Genomic DNA, 20639 nt, shown 5'->3' on the forward strand with positions numbered 1-20639 from the left:
TTCTATGTTCTCCCCTCTCTATCCACCTCAGAATTTCTGGTTCATCACTGCAACTACTGCCATGCAACCTCCCTTAACTTCACTTCCGTCCCCCGCCCCACTCTCCCTCCTCCCACTTTCCCTCCCTTCCTTCTCCTTTGTTTCTTTCTTCCTTCCTTCTTCCCTTCTACATTCTCTTCTTTCAACTCCTCTATCATCTTCTCTTTGTCTTCCACTCACTTTCCTGCTCACTTGGCAAAACTTCAATTGTAGTTAAACCAAGTACCTGTTATCTCAGTACCTGAATCTGATCCTGGAAGCTTGCTGGGGGAAAACACATACCTCCTGATTGTTCACACTTTAAAGTCATAACCACAGTTCTCATATGGGCACTCCCACTGCCTCTGCCTCAGCACTCTGCCCCATCACTCTTCTTGGAGCAATGGCTTTTTTACCCTCCCAAACTACTATTTAATACTTGATCCTTCTTCCTCAAACCTATATTTCTTCTTTCCACCATACTCTTAGCTGATAGCTAGCCTCAGAATTCATGCACATAATAGGAGCTATTAGTTAGGAGCTGCTACATCCTGCCATCATTGGACATATCAATTGACTAGCAACCATAGTCATTCTCCCATTTTGTTTGTACAATGGTGAAGCACACAGACTCTGGGAACACAGTATCTCACTTCAGACCCACTACGCCACTTCTTGGCTCATGAGAATGAGCAAGCTATTTAACCTATTTGTGCTTTAGTATCTTCATCTATGAACTGGCAATAATTTAAGTCATTACTACAATTGATGAAATAATTGTCTCCATGTAATGCCAACCCTGACCCTTTGCTTTGAATTTTTTCTCACCTTCTCAAGACATTTGTCCTTGAAATTATGCCCTCCTTTCACTGCAGTGAGAATACCTCCCTTTTCATGAGACTTTCCTTTGTCAAACGCATTCTTTTATCTTACATTTTGGAAAAAAATATCCCCCCATGAGCACACATTTTATTCCATACCATCTTCTATGTTCCCCTGCACAGTAAAGGCAATTGCAAGTGATATCTAAGGTTTGCCACCATTTCCTTTGTTCCTTTTTCTGCCCAATCCACTCTAGACAGGCTTTCTAAATGATGGAATGCTCCATTCTCAGAACTTTTTTTGTTTCTATTATCTCGATGTGTAATCTCACTTAGTTTTGTGGATTTAAAACAGTATCTGTTTGCTGGTCACTGCCAAATATACATTTCCAGATGTTATCCCTTTCTTGAGCATATATTTCTATCTAATTACTCGCTAACTCTACTGAGATGTCTCATGGGCATCTGAATTTAAGAGCATAAAAATATGACTCGAGTTCCACTCCAAATCTGCACTTGTCACAATAGTCCCCATCTTAATAAATGGTAACACTACCTACCCAGTTGCTTAAGCTAAAAATCTGTGAATCATATTCAATTCATTTTCTCACCTCTTCACATAAAATGCATCAGCATGACCTATTGGTTTTACCTCCAAAGCATAACCACTAGAATGTAAGTTTCATCAAAAGGTTGCATTTTTTTTCTGTCCTGTGAAGCAATGTATTCTGAGGATTTACACAGTGCCTGGCACATAGTAAGAAATAAATAAATTTTTGTGGAACAAATGAAAGATTCCTGAACCTAACCACTTTCCTTCATTCTTATGACCAACACCATAATCTAAGCCATCAACATCTCCACCTATAGTTCTACAATAGCCTCCTAACTTATCTGCTGCTACTCTTGACACCACAACTATCCACTCAATAGCCTATTTGCTATATTGAAACTAACTAGTGGATTCCAATCACTTAGGATAAAATAAAGTCCTTTATACTGGCCTGCAAATAAATCTTGAAATTACCTATTCTTCAACCTCATTTTCTACTTTTTTGTCCCTCTCATTCTCTACTATATTCACAGCTTTCCATGTTTAAGCATAGTAGGTGCTCAATAAACATTTGTTGAATGAATAATTTGAATAAATACATATATTAACCTGTGAGTAGTCTAATCATGACAGGAAGTGAGATTATGCAGAAATTTGTTTTACCCCGTCTCTCTCCCTTTGAGAGCTAAATTCTCAAGTAATCTATACTTGCTTTTTCCATATCCTCACCTACCTTAAACTACTGCAATCTGGTTTCTTCCCAAATGCTGAGTTGAAAATATTCATGACAAGATAATGAGTAAACTCAATGGACCATTCTTCTATTTTTGCTCTTTGTGTTTTTTTCACTCCTACACTTTTTGGATTTAATTTCTTATAAGAATTTCTTATTTTTCATTCTATCTCCATGAAATAGATTCTTAGATAATCAATTTTCAGCTTTCTATCTTTATAAAATATGCATTTGAAGTATACATTTTTCACTAAGCATGGCTTTAGCTCAGTTCATATATTTTGATATGTACAATTATCTTTCAATTCAAAATATTTTCTAACTTCCAATGTGAATTCTTTTTGACTCCTGAATTATTTCAGAAGTATTTGGCTATTTCTCAATTTATAGAGATGTTCTAGTTATCTTTGTATCATTGATTTTTAGCCTAATTCTATTTAATCAGATAATATGATTTCAGTGGTTTGATATTTGTTATGAAGTGCGTTATGGTCCAACTCATGGTAAATGTACCAAAATGTTTCTTCTGACTTGAAAAGTATGTGTTTACTACATTTGAGGGTGTAGTTTGTTAATTATGTTGTTAAATATTTTATATCCTTACTGATCTTTTTGTCTGCTTTTTTTCTATCAGTTGCTGAGAGGTATGTTAAAATTCCTCACTATGAGTGTGAGTTTGTCTATTTCTTCTTTATATTTGTCAATTTAAACTTGGTATATTCTGAGGCCATGTTATTCATTGTATACATATCTATAGTAATCACATCCCCCTATTGAAGTGATCCTTTCAATTATGAAATATCTCTATTTCTAGTAATAATTTTGGTCTTAAAGTCTACTTTATCTAATATTAATGGAGCTAAACTGGCTTTATTTGGTTAGCATTAGCATGATATATCTTTATCCACAGTTACTTTGAAGCTTTTTGTGTCTTTATATTATAGGTGTGCCTATTGGAGGCAGACTAGAGTTGAGTTTTATTTTTTAATTTAATCTGAAAATGTTTGTCTTTTAATAGAGGTATTTATTCTATTTTCCTTTACTGTATTTACAATATATTTGGGTTAATCTACCACTTCTCTATTTGCTTCTCTTTATCTGTCTTGTTCTGCATTCCCTCTTTCTTTTAGATTGATTTTGTCTTTTTATTATTCCATATCCACCCCCACTTGTTTGCTAGTTATACTTTTTTAAAAATTAGTCTTTAATATCTGTTATTATGTAATGCCAGACATTGCTAATTGATGACAGATCTCATTCCACAGAGCCCAGGTACAGTCTAAGAATCCTTCACACAGTAATTAAAAAATTCCCTAACAATTATTTAGAATTGTGAAGCAAAATGAAACCCATTTTCCATCTCTGGTCTAGGAGAGCATGCAGTCAGTAAGCCAGGATAGTGTTTCTTAAATTTATCCCATCATAAGAATCACCTAGAGTGCTTATTAAGAGTACAGATTCTTGTATTCCACCCAACTTTATAAATCAACATCTGAAAGGAATTTTACTGAGAATTTATATGTTTCAGAGGGGTCCTAGGTGAGTCTTATTACGATAAGGTAAGTTTGGGAAACCTGAGCAGTATTACCATATGTAAAAGAAGTTGTTGAAGGACTTAAACCATCCACTGAGGCGGTTGCAGCATGAGTTCTACACTGTTTTGTGTTGAAATACCATCATAATGTAAGAATATTTTCTGGGTGGCACAAGTGATCCTGAACTTTTGCTGCTGTGTGCTGGACTTCTGTGACTGTGATTAAAGAAATGATAGCACCAACAAGGAGGCAGTGAGGAGAAAATTGAGAAAGGCACAACATTAAAAGGTAATGTACAGCAAAGAGGATATTTGTGCTTGTTTACTTGTTTTCCTTATCTATGGCAGGACAAAATGTTCCTGAGAGGTAGCGAAGAGTGAGACAGGGCAGCGAACAGGACAGATTTATCTCTTTCAGCACAGAGTATGTGCAGGAAACCTTTTAGTGGATGCAGTCAGAACTCAGTTCGCTCATACCCACATAAACTCCTCAATATAAGCAATGTCTCACAACAGATATTCAGCTTTACATCTACGTATTTGCAGCATTAATAGTGACTGTGGAATATTTTTGCTTTCATTCCAACGGAGTAGCATATAACTATTACTTCACCAGCAGGATTAATTTATCAAATTTTTTTGGAACAGATTTTGAAAAATCTCTCTCTCTACTGTACATAAAATGTTAACTTTAGTTCTCAAGCAGTATTGTTACAGGAGGTAACGTTCTCCATATCAAAGGGTATGTTTCTCTCCCAGAGTTTGAAATGGAAAACAGGTGCAAGCCTTTTGATAGCCTCTACAAGATTGGATTATAAAGCAGAACAGTGTTTTCCAAGCACTTCTGCACACCAGAATTGCCTGGGGAGCTGCAGAAATACCGAGGCTGGTGCCCCTCCTAACATTGAGATTTAATTGGTGTAAGGTTGTGTCTAAGGCTTGGGATTTTTAAAATATCCCCAGGCGATTCTAATGTGCAGGCAAGTTTGGGAACCACAGGACTGGAGATCTTGAGCTATGCATTTCAAACCTCAAGTCTCTGGACAGTGTAAAGCTTAGGATTCTGCACTAAAGTTTAAGTTGAGATCATGAGATCAGTCTCACTAGATTTATCATGTTGCAATGTACATGGGTACGGCATAATTTACATAAAGCCAGAGCAATTGATGAAAAACACTCAATCAGATCAGTGATGTACACGCGCACACACACACACACACACATAGAGTCAATATTTAGAAGAACCAGGATTTTAAAGTAACTTGGTCAAATTGAGTATATATCCCCAATTAGAGTTGCTAGATAAATACAGGGAGCCCAGTTACATCCGAATTTCAGATAAACAATTTTTAGTATAAGTATGTCCCATGCAATATTTGGTATGTGCTTATACTAAAAATTGTTTGTTGTTATCTGAAATTCCAGTTTAACTCCATGACATGTATTTTTATTTGCTGAATCTGACAGTCCTCCCCAATTTTAAAGGCCTAAGCTGAACACTAAGTCAGTGTAGTAGGATAAATCAGAACAAAAATTAACCTTGGCTTCTTGCTTATTGTGTGCTCTTCTGTTTTCTGAATTACATGGCCTGGCTAACCAACTCAAGCTCTACATTGTCTGAATTGAAGGTATGGCAATCATACCTTGTTCTGCCTCTTCTGTCTTCTTCGGAGGCGCAGGAACTCCTTGTGTTGCCTGGAGACAAAGTTCACCGCTGCGTATTCCAGTAAGGCAGCAAACACAAACAGAAGGCACACCGCCATCCAGATGTCAATCGCTTTTACATAGGAGACCTGAGAGAGAGAGAGAGACACACACACACAGAGAGAGAGAGAGAGAGAGAGAGAGAGAGAGAGAGAGAGAGAGAGAGAGACTATGAAAGCTTGCCAGGAAACCAGATTCTTAATAGTGTGAGCAGCAAAATAACCTAATTTCCTTGGTCAAGGATTTTCCAGCGTTTTCTTAAGAAAGTGCTTAAGCCATTGATTCTACTTTGAAGATTCTGGGCAGAGCACTGAAAGTCACATGCCCCCAAACCAGTAGCTTTATTCCTGAGACCGGGTCCAAAGATGACTTCAAGAATTTCCTTAATGACAGTAGATTTTAAGTGTTCTCACTACAAATAAATATGTGAAATAATGCGTATGTTAATTAGCTCAATTTAGACACTCCATGATGTGTACATATATTGAAACATGTACACCATAAATATATACAATTTTTACTTGTCAATTAAAAATAATTATTCTCGCCGGGCGCGGTGGCTCACGCCTGTAATCCCAGCACTTTGGGAGGCCGAGGCGGGCGGATCACAAGGTCAGGAGATCGAGACCATGGTGAAACCCCGTCTCTACTAAAAATACAAAAAAAAAATTAGCCGGGCGCAGTTGCGGGCGCCTGTAGTCCCAGCTACTCAGGAGGCTGAGGCAGGAGAATGGCGTGAACCCGGGAGGCGGAGCTTGCAGTGAGCTGAGATCCGGCCACTGTACTCCAGCCTGGGCGGCAGAGCGAGACTCCGCCTCAAAAAAAAAAAAAAAAATAATTATTCTCGTAATTAAAAAAAGAAAAACAAAACTTTGAGGCAAAATAGATGGGTGCTATTATTAAAACTGCTCACTTCTAGTGTTTAAATTAACGTTTAAAAACCAATATAATTAAGATAATTTCAAAACATGGATGAGATATAAACTATGTATGGCCTTAGGCTCTTCAGAAGCCAATTTGTAATTTTCTTCAATTTACTGATCCTAACTGACATGAAAACACAGTTCTAAATTGTTTTAAATCCTCACAATTTAAAAGTATTCAACCCAAGTAAAATATCAGGAATCTAGCCTTGAAAAGGTATCTGGTTAAAAAGAAAACTTTGATAACCCTTCAGTGTTGCTTAAGTGTTTAGTAAGTCTTATAATTTGACAAAGTAGATACTGAAAGCAAATACTTTCTACTTGCAATGGAAAATGCCCCTCATTCTCTCAACTTAAAATTATTTTTTCAACTCTAAAAGGGAAAAATAATTGGATGAAGTTATAAAGTATTGGATCCTGGACTACAAAGAGTACTTACTAAACTACCATCTGAATGTGTACAATCCAGTTCTAATTTTTAAATAGTTTCCTGTATTTTGGTATCTGTCAAGTGCTTGCCAGCCAGTATTTTAAGCATTTTACGTGTGTGAATTTTTTAACCCTTACAACAACTCACCCCAATTTTCTGATGAGAAAACTGGGGTAAAGAGGGATGAAATTATTACCCAAGGTCACAAAAGTAATAAATGACAGAGTCAAGACTGGAATTGGAACTCAGTCTGACTAGTGGATTTCCTTTCCGAACACACACAAACACATTGCTAGGATCATAGGTTTTTATCTTTGCATTTCCCTTTGACCTTTATACTGAGCATTTCCCATGTTATTTATTTTTCTTCTAGATCATAATTTCTAATGCTTACCTAATGGTCTATACCGTGATTAAACATTCACATTGTAAGACATACAGGTTATTTTCTATCTTATATTTTATGACTATAAATTTTGCTGTTATAAACATTCTTCTCCCAAAATATTTGACTGTGTCTCTGATTATTTGTTGGATCAACTTTTAGGTGAGTTACAGAAGTAAAGATAAGAAAATAGGCTCTTGAATTAGAAGGTTTGCAGGAGCACAGTGGACATAAAAGCAGAGATTCTGGAGTAAGATGCCCCAATTAAGAAATGCTGCTCTGCTACTATCTGTATAACTCAGTTATGTTATATAACCTCTCTCTGCCTCTATTCCTCATCTTTAAAATAGGAACAATAGTAGTACCTACCTCATAAAGTGGATAAAATCACTTAATATACATAAAGATTTTAGAATAGTTTCCAACACAGAATAAGTCCTTATAAATGTTTGCAATTATTTGGCCAGAGAAGGGTGTGATTTTGTGAATGGATAAATTTTGGAAGGAACAAAAATTAATAAGGAACATAAAACTCACTCACAATCATAATATATTCTAATTATTATTTTTAAGATTACCACCTGCCTTACACTATTTGTCTAAAACAATCCGAAGTACTTGTGGCAGATCCACATGTACTGTGACAAAATGATCTAGCACTTTGTTATCTCCAGTCCTTGAAACATGATATTCTTCCTACCTGGGATGGTTATTCCCACTCCTTCTGATGAATAGTCGCCTCAGAATTCTTTAGGACTTCGCTGAGATATCAGTTCCCCTGGGAAGCGTCCCCAACCTTTCTCCTTTCTCTCATCTGAGTTAGGGGCCACGTTTCTTTGTTCCCTTATCACTCTCTATTGAACTTATCTGTTCCTTCTTTGCCCACTTTTCACATGGAAGATGTCCCTCATCTCACTCAATTTACAATTTTATATACATATACAAATTTGTATATATATACACAAATTTATATATCTATATATACATATACACATGTATATGTATGTATATTTTGAGATGGTGTCTCACACTGTTGCCCAGGCTGGAGTGTGTGTCACACACACACACAACACACACACACACACACATATTTTGAGATGGTGTCTCGCACTGTTGCCCAGGCTGTAGTGCAGGGGTGCGATCTAGGCTCACTGCAACCTCTGCCTCCCAGGATCAAATGATTCCCCTGCCTTAGCCTTCTGAGTAACTGGGATTACAGGCATGTGCCACCACACCCAGCTAACTTTTGTATTTTTTAGTAGAGACAGGGTTTCACCATGTTGGCCAGGCTGGTCTCAAACTTCTGATCTCAAATGATCTGCCCATCTCGGCCTCCCAAAGTGCTGGAATTACAGGCATGAGCCACTGTGCCCGGCCAATTATATTTTAGAGTATTCCCTGACCCTACTCTTAAGACTGTAGGTTTTTTTTTTTGTTTTTGTCTTTAGTTTAAGCCCTGTGCAGTATTACTTTGTATCACCAGCACAGAACCTAGCAAATAGTGCAAAGGCAGTAGTTATGTGGGATGGATAGATGGATTGGTGGATAAATACATGGTGGATGGATCGATGATGGATAGATGGACTGATGGTTGAATGACTGACTGACTGACTGAATGAATGAATGAAAAAGAAGGAAGGAAGGAAGGAAATATCTAGCTATTTTTGCATCTTTGTGCTTTAAACAGTTATGAATGATATACTGTTACCCACAACTGTATATATTTGATACTTCTAAGAGTGGACTATTAGTGAGTTTTTATTTTCTCAGCTCGCCTAACATTCCTGGAACATTTGCTTCCTTAATAAACAATAGTTTGTCTTGTATTTGCTCTTCTGGAGCAATCTTATTTTCCTGTAATAATAGAACATTACCAATCACAGCATTTCCAGTTATATATTATTCAGATGGCCTATAAATGTTTTAAGACCCAATAACGAGAGGAATGTGTTAATGCCCGAGATATGTGCATACCAAGAGCTAAGTCCAATAGAGCTGACCATCATTCCTCCTCTTCCTAGTGTTTACAGCATTCAGTAATTTGTACACCTTTTCTCCATCTTCTTCTAGCAGTCAGCAGACCAAGCTCATATTTGGCTTCTTTTATAGCTGCTCATAAATGAGTCCTTCCAGTCTTTTAATCATTTTGGTTGGTCTCTGAGTTTCCTCCAAATTATGAACATCTTTCCAGCATTGAAGTGCTGGCATTAAATGCATTATTCCCATGGATTTAGAGGGTGTTGTGAGACATCTATCACATATGATATGATGTTCCTTGGTGCTGGTTTCTCAGAACTGAAATGCCTTTTTGTTGCTTTTACACAGCTCTGATGTCAGATTCTCTTCTTTCAGCTGCTAACCCTTAGATGTTTTGAGTTCACATCTTCCCTTGTCACATTCTTTTTTTTTTTTTTTTTTGAGATGGGAGTCTCGCTCTGTCGCCCAGGCTGGAGTGCAGTGGCCGGATCTCAGCTCACTGCAAGCTCCGCCTCCCGGTTTACGTCATTCTCCTGCCTCCGCCTCCCGAGTAGCTGGGACTACAGGCGCCCGCCACCTCGCCCGGCTAGTTCTTTGTATTTTTTTTTTTTTTAATAGTGACGGGGTTTCACCAGGTTAGCCACAATGGTCTCGATCTCCTGACCTCGTGATCCGCCCGTCTCGGCCTCCCAAAGTGCTGGGATTACAGACTTGAGCCACCGCGCCCGGCCTCCTTGTCACATTCTTTTTATGATTCTTGGACTTACATGATTCCTTCTTGAACGACTTTACTACAAACTTGCAAGATAGTTTTAAAAGGTAATGAAGTTCTCAAAATGCTGTTATGATTAACTCAGTTGGTATCTTTTCAGGCATATTTAATTCAGAAAAACAAAAACATACATTGAGAGCCAATTACATGGAAGGCTGTACTAGGTGCTGGTGGGAGATGGGGTAAAAGATACAAAGATGACTAAGAAGTATATTAATTCTCCCCAGGACTTCCCAGATTATATTTCAGGGGACCGCACTCATGCTGTGCTCCAGAAAGTATCATTCACATAGATCATGGGGCAGCAAATTATAGTCCATGGATCAAATTCAGTCCATTGTTATTTGAAGACAGCCATATTCATTCATTTACATATTGTCTGTGGATACTTTTGAACTAAAATGGCACAGTTAAGTAGTTGTGACAGAAACCAAATGGCCACAAAGCCAAAAATACCATATGGCTCTTCACAGAAAACATTTTCCAGCCTCTGACCTAGACTTTAGTGTTATCTTGTTTTTATTGGGGTTGTACATCTTAGTGACCCTGCCTCACCACTTAAGAATCCCATGGTCTACTGAGGGAGACAGTCACATGAACATATAACTGATATAAAGTAGATGGTTCCACATGACAAAGTAAAGGAAGGACAAAAAGTCTGGTGGAATATGGGGAGGTTAATGTCGATGGAAAAATCAGTAAAGGCTTTATTCCTAGGTGGTGTGGCACTTGTTTTAGGGCTTGAGGAGAGCCAGGTCTTTGGTGGGTAGAAGAAGCTGTAAAAGCAAAGCCATAAAGGTGGGAGAGAGTATGGTGGTCTTGCAAATAATGAGCAACCCAGTGACCGGGATATGCTGGGCACCTGGGAGGTAATGGTGACGGGTGGACAGGTAGGCTGGGCTGGCAAAGGAAGGCATTGAAAGTCAAGCTGATAGGTTTGGGGTTTCAAAAATTTGTTAAGATAAGCTAATGATGGTTTTGAGGTGGAGTATAGATGTATAAGGTTCTTCCTTCCTTCCTTCCCTTCCTCCCTTCCTTCCTTCCTTCCTCCCTTCCTCCCTTTCTCTCTTCCTTCCTTCCTTCCCCCCTTCCTCCCTTCCTCTCTTCCTTCCTTCCTTCCTTCCTTCCCTCCCTCCCTTCCTTCCTTTTTAAACAATTATCATGATGCTGTTTTGTCTCTGAAAGCAAGAGTCTTAGCAAAGTAGACATTATCCTCCTTATGGAAATTTACCCCGCCTCTTCTTGGCACTTTCACCTCTATATAGGTTGGTTCTCTTCCAGGCTCTCTGACATCTCTGAAGCAACAACATCTCTGAATCATCTGATCTTCCTTACTCTCTTTGGGACATCTTATTCCATTTGGTATTTCCATTTCTTGAACTCTTTCCTCCTCAGTTTTCACTCTATCTTCATATTCTCAATGAATTAATCCACTCCTATAGCTTTCTTCTTATTTCTGCGTGTCAGGGTAGTGGTGGTGGTGGTGTGTGTATGTTGAGTGCTATAACAGAGACTGGCTATTTTCTTCTAAATTTCATTTCCTCTACCAGTAAGCTAGACTTTCCACTTCTCTTGGATCCTCAATGGAATATGGGCAGAAGTTATACATGTTAGGACTCTAAAATCTTCCATGAGGCCCTTAGGACTATACCTTCTGCGGCCACCTTAGGTGTCACCTGTTTAAGATGGCAGTGCCATAAGATGGAAGAAGATTGGATCCCCAAAAGACCTAGGGCCACCCACCCCACAGTAGAGTATATTGTGAGTGAGAAGGAAATTTTTATTTTATCGAGCTACAGGAATAAGAAGAAAGCTATAGGAGTGGATGAATTATTCAGGATATGAAGGTTTTGTGTTTCCAAAGTTCTCAAATTATTCCCTCAGCCCTGACCTCTCACTAGCATTCTGTGATAATTCTAAAATAGCTACAGTTAGTATTTGCAAAATTAAACATATTAAATGCCACCTCCTTCTTATTCATCTCATTTAAATCTTCCTTCTCACTAGCAACCTGGTTTTGCCACTGTTTCCCCCTCCGTTGTCTTCATCTCTAATACTCAATCTATTGCACAGACTCAACATTTCTGTCTATAAAGCAACCCTGGGTTTATTCTTTACTCTCTCCATTCCAAAGATATAACTTTAATCCTATCCATCAACACTAATGCCTAGTTATTATAACAACTTCCTAACCAGTCCACCTGCATTCAGTTCTTCCTCATGGCACCTAGTCTTTTGCTTCTGTGAAATTAAGTTTATAACCCCAATTTCATTTTGAAATACATCTGCTTAGGAATTACTGTGGCTGCCTATTGCAGTCTCTGGTATTCAAGGCCCCGCACAGCATGTGTCTATCCTAGTTAATCAATCTTATGGCACTCTTTCGTAACACAAGCGTGGTGTTTTGTTTAAGCAACTTTGCTTAGCCCTGAGTAAGCCAATCCATTCCCAGTGATGACTTTGTCTACACCAGTAGTTCCTAAATGAGGTTGACTTTTCACTCCAGGGGACATTTGGCAATGTCTGGAGATATTTTTGGTAGTCACAACCAGGGAGCGGTGCTATTGGCATCTAGTAGTTGAGGTCACGGATGCTTCTAAACATCCTATAATGCACAGGACAGCATCCAAAACAAAGACATCCAGTCAAAATGCTAATAATTCTGAGGTTGGAAAACCCTGAGAGAGAGAAAGCAAAAACAAAAACAAACAAAAATCCTAGGCAACTATGTCTAGTCCAGTAGTTCTCAACCAGAAGTGATGTTGCTCCCAAGAACATTCAGCAGTGTCAGAAGATGTTTTTGGTTCTTTCATCCGGGAAGTAAAGAGTTGCTCTGGTTTCTAGTGGGTTGAGGCCAGGGATGCTGTTAAATACGCAACAATGCAAAGGACAGCTCTTTATGACAAATAATTACCCAGTCCCAAATGTTAATAGTGTTACAAGGTGGAAAAACCCTTCTCCCAGCATAGGAACATTTCCCACATTTTATATCTGTTTATTTCCAGATACTTCTTCAAGGAGTAGACCAAATTCCATCTCCAAGGTGATAATTTCTTTGCCTATTCTAGCCCATGGCAGTCTTGCCCGTCTTTAGCATTTGTAATGCACTTAAAGATAGAATCATCCAGTTTAGTCTTTGCTTCATGCGTATGTGTTTTATCCACCCAACTAAAGTATAGGATACTGGGGGAATATAGATCCAGTAATGTCTTCTGTATGCATGTCACCAAGGACGTTTTTGTGCATATAGTAAATGTCCCCGTAAGGTTTTGTTGACTGTCACATTTTCCAAGTGCTATATAAATTCAAATTTTTTTTCACAATTATTGCTTTATATGAAAGGTAAGCTACAGAAAAAAAAGACAACTAAAAAGAAGAAAAATATAGTTTTGGTCTTTTGGTGATGACAGTTGTTGATATCCAAATTACTCTGGATTTATTTTCATTAAGGGAAAGGAGAATACTTATCATTTATATGACTTTACAACTTACGTAGTTTGCAAATATATCTGGTGGGAAAGTAGAACCAGTCAAGTGGTTTAGGGTTTCATGGTGCTAGATAAGCATTTATCTGTTGTTTGAACAGATAAGTGAGATCATGGAATTTGGTTAGTTGCTCAGTTGTTTGGCATTATATAGACATTTCTTAGAGGTGTTTCCCATTAATATTCTTTTTAATACTGTCTTGGCATTTTTGAAAACTTTGGCAAGTTTAATAGAATCAATTTTTTTCATGAATTACATCCTTATTTCAGTTTCAAAGTGGAAAATCAAGTCATGAAGTTATTTCCTTTAGCCCCACAATTTGTTTTGTCTGTGTTCAGACACTATACTGTTTCCTGTGCCATGAAGCCAGTTGCTGTTATTGGTTGGGACATTTTGTACATGATGTTTATCCCCAGGACAGAATAATGAGTCACCATTGTACAAGGATTACTTGAATGTCCTTACAGCTTGGATGCCCTCTCCATTCCTCATGGGCAAGGCACTTCCATATGATAATGTGCCAACTAAAGTATATCCACATTCTTAGCCCCTAGGCTGACCCCAGAGAACTGTGCCATTCCTCCAGCAGCTAATCAAGGAGGATTGCTAATGAACACGTACAGAGAGCAGTTCACTACAGTGGAGAAAAATCACAAATGACTATGATCAAGTGTTGTTTTGTAATAGAAAAGAAACAAAATGTATTCATAGGGCAATCTCAAAATATTCAGATATTCTTTCTTTAAGTGGAATGATTCCTCATATCCACCTGCTTGAGTCAATGTTTAATTATTCTCCACAATATATCCATGTAACAAAATTGCACTTGTGCCACTTACGTTTATACAAATAAAAATGTTTAATTATTCTCAAACTATGCCTGAAAACTATTGATAAAGCAGAATAGAAGTTTTTTCTTCTGTACAGTACAATTTCATTGTATCTAATTATATGTGGACCTGTAATCCCAGCACTTTGGGAGGCCGAGACGGGCGGATCACGAGGTCAGGAGATCGAGACCATCCTGGCTAACACTGTGAAACCCCGTCTCTACTAAAAAATACAAAAAACTAGCCGGGCGAGGTGGTGGGCGCCTGTAGTCCCAGCTACTTGGGAGGCTGAGGCAGGAGAATGGTGTGAACCTGGGCGGCGGAGCTTGCAGTGAGCTGAGATCCGGCCACTGCACTCCAGCCTGGGCGACAGAGTGAGACTCCGTCTCAAAAAAAAAAAATAAAAAATAAAAAAATAAATAACTAAAAAAAATTAAAAAAAATAATTTATATGTGGAAAATATTTAATTAACCTTGATTAATGCAGCTGTTGAAATGAGAGATACCTGTTGCCCACAGTAGCCTGAGATGTGCTTCTGTTACATAAAATAGAAGGCTTTGGTAGCTCCAATCAACTTATCTTTTATTGAGTGCTATAAAGTATACCATCATGCTTTCCATTCCCATTTTGGGGGGAAATGAGTTTATTAAATGCATATCTAAACTTTATATGGCTAGTAATTAACAGAGGTGGTAATGAGAATTCTGGCTTTGCTTTTTCTGTTTGGTCTCTTACCTATATTCAGTAAGTGTATCATGAGAAAAAAATACAGATAGTCAAATTATTCCTAGTGCCAAAGATTCATGGTGCTGTACAATTTCATGTTTATAGTTTTACTGCCAAGTTGACTTTTTTTTTTAAATCATAGAGGCAGTTTATTCCATGCTGTTCTCATGATATTGAGTGAGTTCTTACAAGATCGGATGGTTTTATAAGGGGTTCTTCCCCTCTTCGCTGAGTACTTCTCCTTCCTGCCATCTTGTGAAGAAGGTGCTTTGCTTCCCCTTTATCTTCTGCCATGATTATAAATATCCTGAGACTTCCTTAATCATGCTGAACTGTGAGTAATTAAATCTCTTCCTTTACAAATTACTCAGTCTTGGGTATGCCTTTATTAGCAGCATGAGAACAAACTAATACAATTTTTAATTTTATTGAGGGTTGATTTATGTCCCAGAGATTATGGGCTCATTTTGTAAATGTTTTGTGTGAACTTGAAAGTAATTCTGTTGGTGTTGGTCTGTAATTTTCAATTATGTCAATTGGTTGATAGTCTGTGTCAAGCCTTTAATATCCTTACTAATTTTCTGTTCATATATTCTATCAGTTATTGAGAGAGAAGGTTGAAATCTCTGCCTGTGTGGATTGTGACTTGTCTAGCTCTCCTTGTGGTTTTATCAGTTTTTGTTTCATACATTTTGGAGTTTGTCATTAGGTGCATACATATTTATAATTGTTATGTCCACTTACTGAATTAACCCTCATCAGTAGAAAATGACCCTGCTTATTACTGTTAGTATTGTTTGCTCTAAAAAGCAAGAATATTTACTATGTCTAGTTTTAATATAGCCACTTCAATTTTCTTTTAATCAGTGTTAGCACACTATATCCCCAATTCTTTTAGTTTTAACATGTTTGTGACTTTATATTTGACTCTAGATTTTTAAACCAGTCTGACAATTGCTACCTCTTAATTGGAGCATTTAGGCCATTTATGTTTAGTGTGATTATTACTCTAGCCGGCTTTAAACTTACCACCTTGCCTTTTTTCTGTTTTCTCATCTTTTCTTTCTTCTCCTTTATTGTCTTTATTTACCACCATTTGGATTGAATATTATGACTCCATTTTATCTCTTTTGTTATTCTCTTAGCTATAACTCTTCGTTAATTTAGTGATTGATTTAGGGTTTATAGAGATAAATTAGAGATGCCACACCTCTAATATTGAATGCCAAACCTTACTTACAGTAACCTTATAACAGTATACTTTCACTTCTTCATTACTAGACTTTGTGCTATTTATGTTTTACATTTTATTTCTACATACATTATAAACCTAACAATGCATCAGTTTCATTTTTTGCTTTAAGCAGTCAATTATCTTTTTTTTTTTTTTCATGGGAGTCTAAAGTTCTATATGGCTTCTTTTTTTTTTTTTATACTTTAAGTTCTAGGGTACATGTGCACAACGTGCAGGTTTGTTACATATGTATACATGTGCCATGTTGGTGTGCTGCCCCCATTAACTTGTATACCTGAGGTATATCTCCTAATGCTATCCCTCCCCACGCCCCCCCTCCCCACAACAAGTTGCCATTTTTATTGCCTAATTAAAGTGCTCACACCTGCCGTTTAATGCTGGGAAAATCAGATTTCCTTGGCAGAGATGGATGATGACAGCACTGACTACCTGGCCCATCCTGGTGTCACCACCCTCACCCCATTTTCTCTCCATATCTAATATTATTGTTGGGTTCTAAGCCGAGTGGTTAAGTAAAGAATTACTTATGAAAGTGCTGCTTGCAGAAATAGACATTGGGTGGCAATGCCTCTAAGGCTGGTATCTGCAGGAACCGATCAATTATAAATGGATCTTTGAGGACCAATTAGTTTGTTGGGCATTGGATGGTACACAGGTCTAGTGAGTTGATATTATTTCTAAAGATGAATATATTTCTCTCCATTATGGTGGTCAGAAAATTGTTTAAAGTAGCTTGCCAAAACTTACTATCCATGTGAGTTTCATGGGTGGAGAGGTACAAGAAGAGTAAAACTGCCAGCCCTGGAATACACAAGCAACACCAGGTGATATCCATTGTTAGAGGCACCATAGGGACACTCTGCAGAAAGGCACCCCCAAGTCTCAGCCTCCAGCAAATGTAGGCATCTGAGAGAGTCAAGGTGAAGGAGAGGTTAGCATCTGGAGGAAGTAGGGCAATGCAACATCTTCTTCCCTGTGCTTATGTCTGCCATGTCACTACATTTTTGGCTGATAGACAAGCACACTGATTCCTGCCATAGTCTGCTTCCTGTGCCTGCACCTTCAGTGATAAAACAAGTGATGTATGTTTATTATCCATCAAGGGCAGGAATAAGGGGGAAGTGGGGACTCGGAACAAATTGCCCACTGGTGGAAAAACAGTCTCAATGAAGAAAAGAGCCAATTGGGTGATCTCAGTATTGGAAAGACAACAATGGGCTTTGGGGAGATGATGAGATGATGCTTCACTTAATAAATGTTTGTGTAGTCAGTGTGTGTGGTGTGTGTGTGTGTGTGTGCGTGCACACATGAAAGAAAGAGCGAGAGAGAAAGAGAAAGAAAGAGAGGAGAAAAACTGGGGAGACCATGAAGATATGGAAGAAAGGAAGAAACTGAAAAGTAAGGAACATTTTTGAAGCTAGACCAACTTGGATTTGAATCCTAGGTGAATGACCAATGAATTTGGAAAAATTAACCGTTTGGAATCTTGATTTCTTCATATCAAAGTAGGGGCCCACACATTCCAGCTTCATGGGGTCATTGAAGGATTGAATAAGATACTTTATATGAATCTTAACACTCATTTGGCAGATTGTAGATTCTCAGACACATTGGCTTGTAAGGGACGAGCCCCTGAAGACATTGCATAATTCAAAACTTGCATAATTCAAGGCAGTTTTCCCCAGAGGAATAACGTAAAGTAGAATATCTTGGATTTCATGTTTTGTGCATGGACTAAGACTTTGTTAGTGTTTTTATATTGCTGTGTTTTAAATTCACATAATCTAAGTTCACATAAATGGAACTGTATTGCAGTGAGCACTCCTGTGTATCATGGGGACTGATCCATACTGTTACAAAAAGCAAACAGAACAAAATCACCACCACTGCTATCATCAACAAAAAGCTTACACCACCAGCATTCTATGAGTTATCTCCATTATAAGGATAAGGAAACTGGGTTCGCTCATTAACTTTACCAAGATCACACAGCAAAAGAATGGTTGAGCTGCGATTTGCATTAAGTCTGGCTTGACTCCAAATTCTTTGCTTTTCTGCCTCACTGACCCCTGTGGGAACCTCCCTGTCTGGCGATGAGTCAGGAGAATTACTCACAGACTGTGGTTACACCAGATGACAACATCTGATGTGGAAAAGAGGTGAGAAGGTACATGCAGTGGGACTGGCAAGCAAGAAACAGCAGTAGTGCTGTCACACCTACAGCCATGGACATACTGTGAAGATAAGTGTTCATAGATGGCAGATAACCACAATCTTCATTCGTTTCCTCAGTCAGCAATTAGTGCCTCAACTACTTGTATACTATTTGTGCGTTTACTCCCCACCCTATCCTAGGTTCAAAATTCATACTTACAAGCAAGGAAATAAAAGAGGGAAGTTTAATAACTGTTATTTGTAAAGGCCTTGGAATGGTGGGTAAGGTTTATAGTGATGGGCGGAGGAATATGGAAGAACTGACAGGTCTCCACTCCCTGTACTGAGCTTGTTGGTTTATGATTTCCAAGTTGCCTATGCCTCCTATAGTGGGATGAGGAGCCAAATCAGGAAGGAAGCAGTGGCCAAACCTTTCACCCCTGAACATTTCTCAAACTCAGAACCTTACCAGAGTGAGTGGGCATACCTGTGTTGAGTGACTATGTGCAGATGCGTCATCATCTCATAACAATCATGGATGATGTACTCCTGAGATGACCAGTGGGTAAGATATGTAGGGAATGGGTGATTCTGGACTACAAAATAGAGGCAGTCTTAGAAGCCCGGTTCAACTTGCAGTGATGGAGAAATCATTTCCCCAAAATACCTAGAATCTTGTGATAACTCCAGGGTACAAAGAGGCCCCTCCTGGTGCTGAACTCCCCCACCAATGCACCTGAATCCTTTGACCACTGTGATGCTACATCCTGGAGATGAGAACAGGATTCCTTTAGTGGAGGGCCATAGAGTATTTAACATATGAGAGTATAGTGTGAAATATGAATTTCAATTGAATGGTAGAGTCAGTGGTAGCCAAAAAGCTTTCCCACCCAGACTCTGGCTTGTGGACTGGTTTAGTGTCAGCTCTGTACTTTAATGTGAGCTCACAGTGGAAGCCGCAGGTCATCAAGGATGTCTCGATAGGAGCCAACTTGCCAGAAACCTTCCCTTCTTGGCATGGGACTCTGGGCGCTCAAGCCTAATGTGTTCTAGCCTAAAGCTCTTGAAGCTAATCAGCTACCTACTGTTTCATACTATTCAAAGTGAAACTGAAATGGAAAAATTCCAGGCACCCACCATGCTCCAGGTTCCATGTGAGAAGGAGAAAACAAGAAAAGAAGTTACAGGTCAGTCAAAGGTTTGTAATTAATGTGGTTCAAAAGCTTCTGGCTGGGCTGTTGATCTCACTTTTTGTTAGTAAAAAATTACCAAAATTATGTCTCTACTGTATCCACTTCCTATAGTTGAGCAGTGTTTTGATACAAGTCAGCTCCATTCCTTTCTGCTTACCCAAAAAAACCAGAAGCACAAATCACCCACTAATAGTTAGATATTTATTTGCAATAGATACTAGCCTACAGGAGTCTGTAATGATTAAAAAGAAATCCTACTGCCTTTTGAATAAAATGACATAAGTATATGTGTAAGCTCTTTGAAGAAATAAAAAGGCCATGCCATCAGACAGCATTGTTATTTTTCAATATGGAAGTGTACAGAATGCTTGAAAGATAAAGTATAAGTGTGAAAATATTTTGGTTGGGCTCATTGAGTGCCTCAGTTTCTAACATATCGGTTGCATACATCTGCTTCAGAAAGTTTAGATCAATCTCAGTCCCTTGGTGGAAATCAAGTATGATTTCTAAAGTAAGAGAAAGCAGCAAGCCTGTGTTGGAGAAAGCCATGAGAAGATGCCAAAAAATGTGGACCTCAGCTTTGCCACTGGCTAACATTGCAAATTTGGGCACATTATTTCACGATTTGGGGCCTCATCCTCCCACTTGGGGATATAAAAGGATTGGACTGATAATTTCTAAGAGTTCTGCTATTCTAAGATTCTGTGACTCAAGGGAAATAAAAAGTGATGAGAGAGGAAACCACGTCAATAGCAGTATGTGTTCCCAATTTCAAGGTGATCAGAGCTGTGAGTCCCAGTAACAGCCTTCAGGCCCTCTACTCCACCTTCTTAGCACTTTCAGTATCATCTGATAATGTCTATTCATTGAATGCCTCTATGTGCCAGGCAAGACTTGCCTAAAATAGTGAATTACTTGCTTAGAAGCAAATAGTACTAATTCAGGAAAAACAATTGCACGTGCAATACCATGTGCATAGCAGATACACTGAGTTTACTTGCAGATTCAATGGACAATTCTCACATAAACCCTCAGCAACTCACCCCAAGCTCTGCTTTTCTGCCTAAGAGATTTCTCTGGTACCTTAGAAACTTTCTTGACATGCATGCAAGGAAGCCTAGAACACTACCAGGGGCAGTCCTCA

The 20639-nt window shown here is 38.5% G+C and overlaps 1 protein-coding gene across 1 annotated transcript in view; it reads right to left on the reverse strand.

Moving 5' to 3' along the window:
- Nucleotides 1–20639, reverse strand: part of GLRA2 (glycine receptor alpha 2) — a 221914-nt gene that overhangs the window by 46923 nt on the left and 154352 nt on the right. The window contains 1 exon segment of the mRNA XM_033201540.1: nt 5303–5452. Within this exon segment, the coding sequence (XP_033057431.1) occupies nt 5303–5452 (150 nt within the window).

This window comes from Trachypithecus francoisi, unplaced genomic scaffold (genome assembly GCF_009764315.1).
Source record: "Trachypithecus francoisi isolate TF-2019V2 unplaced genomic scaffold, Tfra_2.0 Lachesis_group6, whole genome shotgun sequence".
Classification (NCBI taxonomy): domain Eukaryota; kingdom Metazoa; phylum Chordata; class Mammalia; order Primates; family Cercopithecidae; genus Trachypithecus; species Trachypithecus francoisi.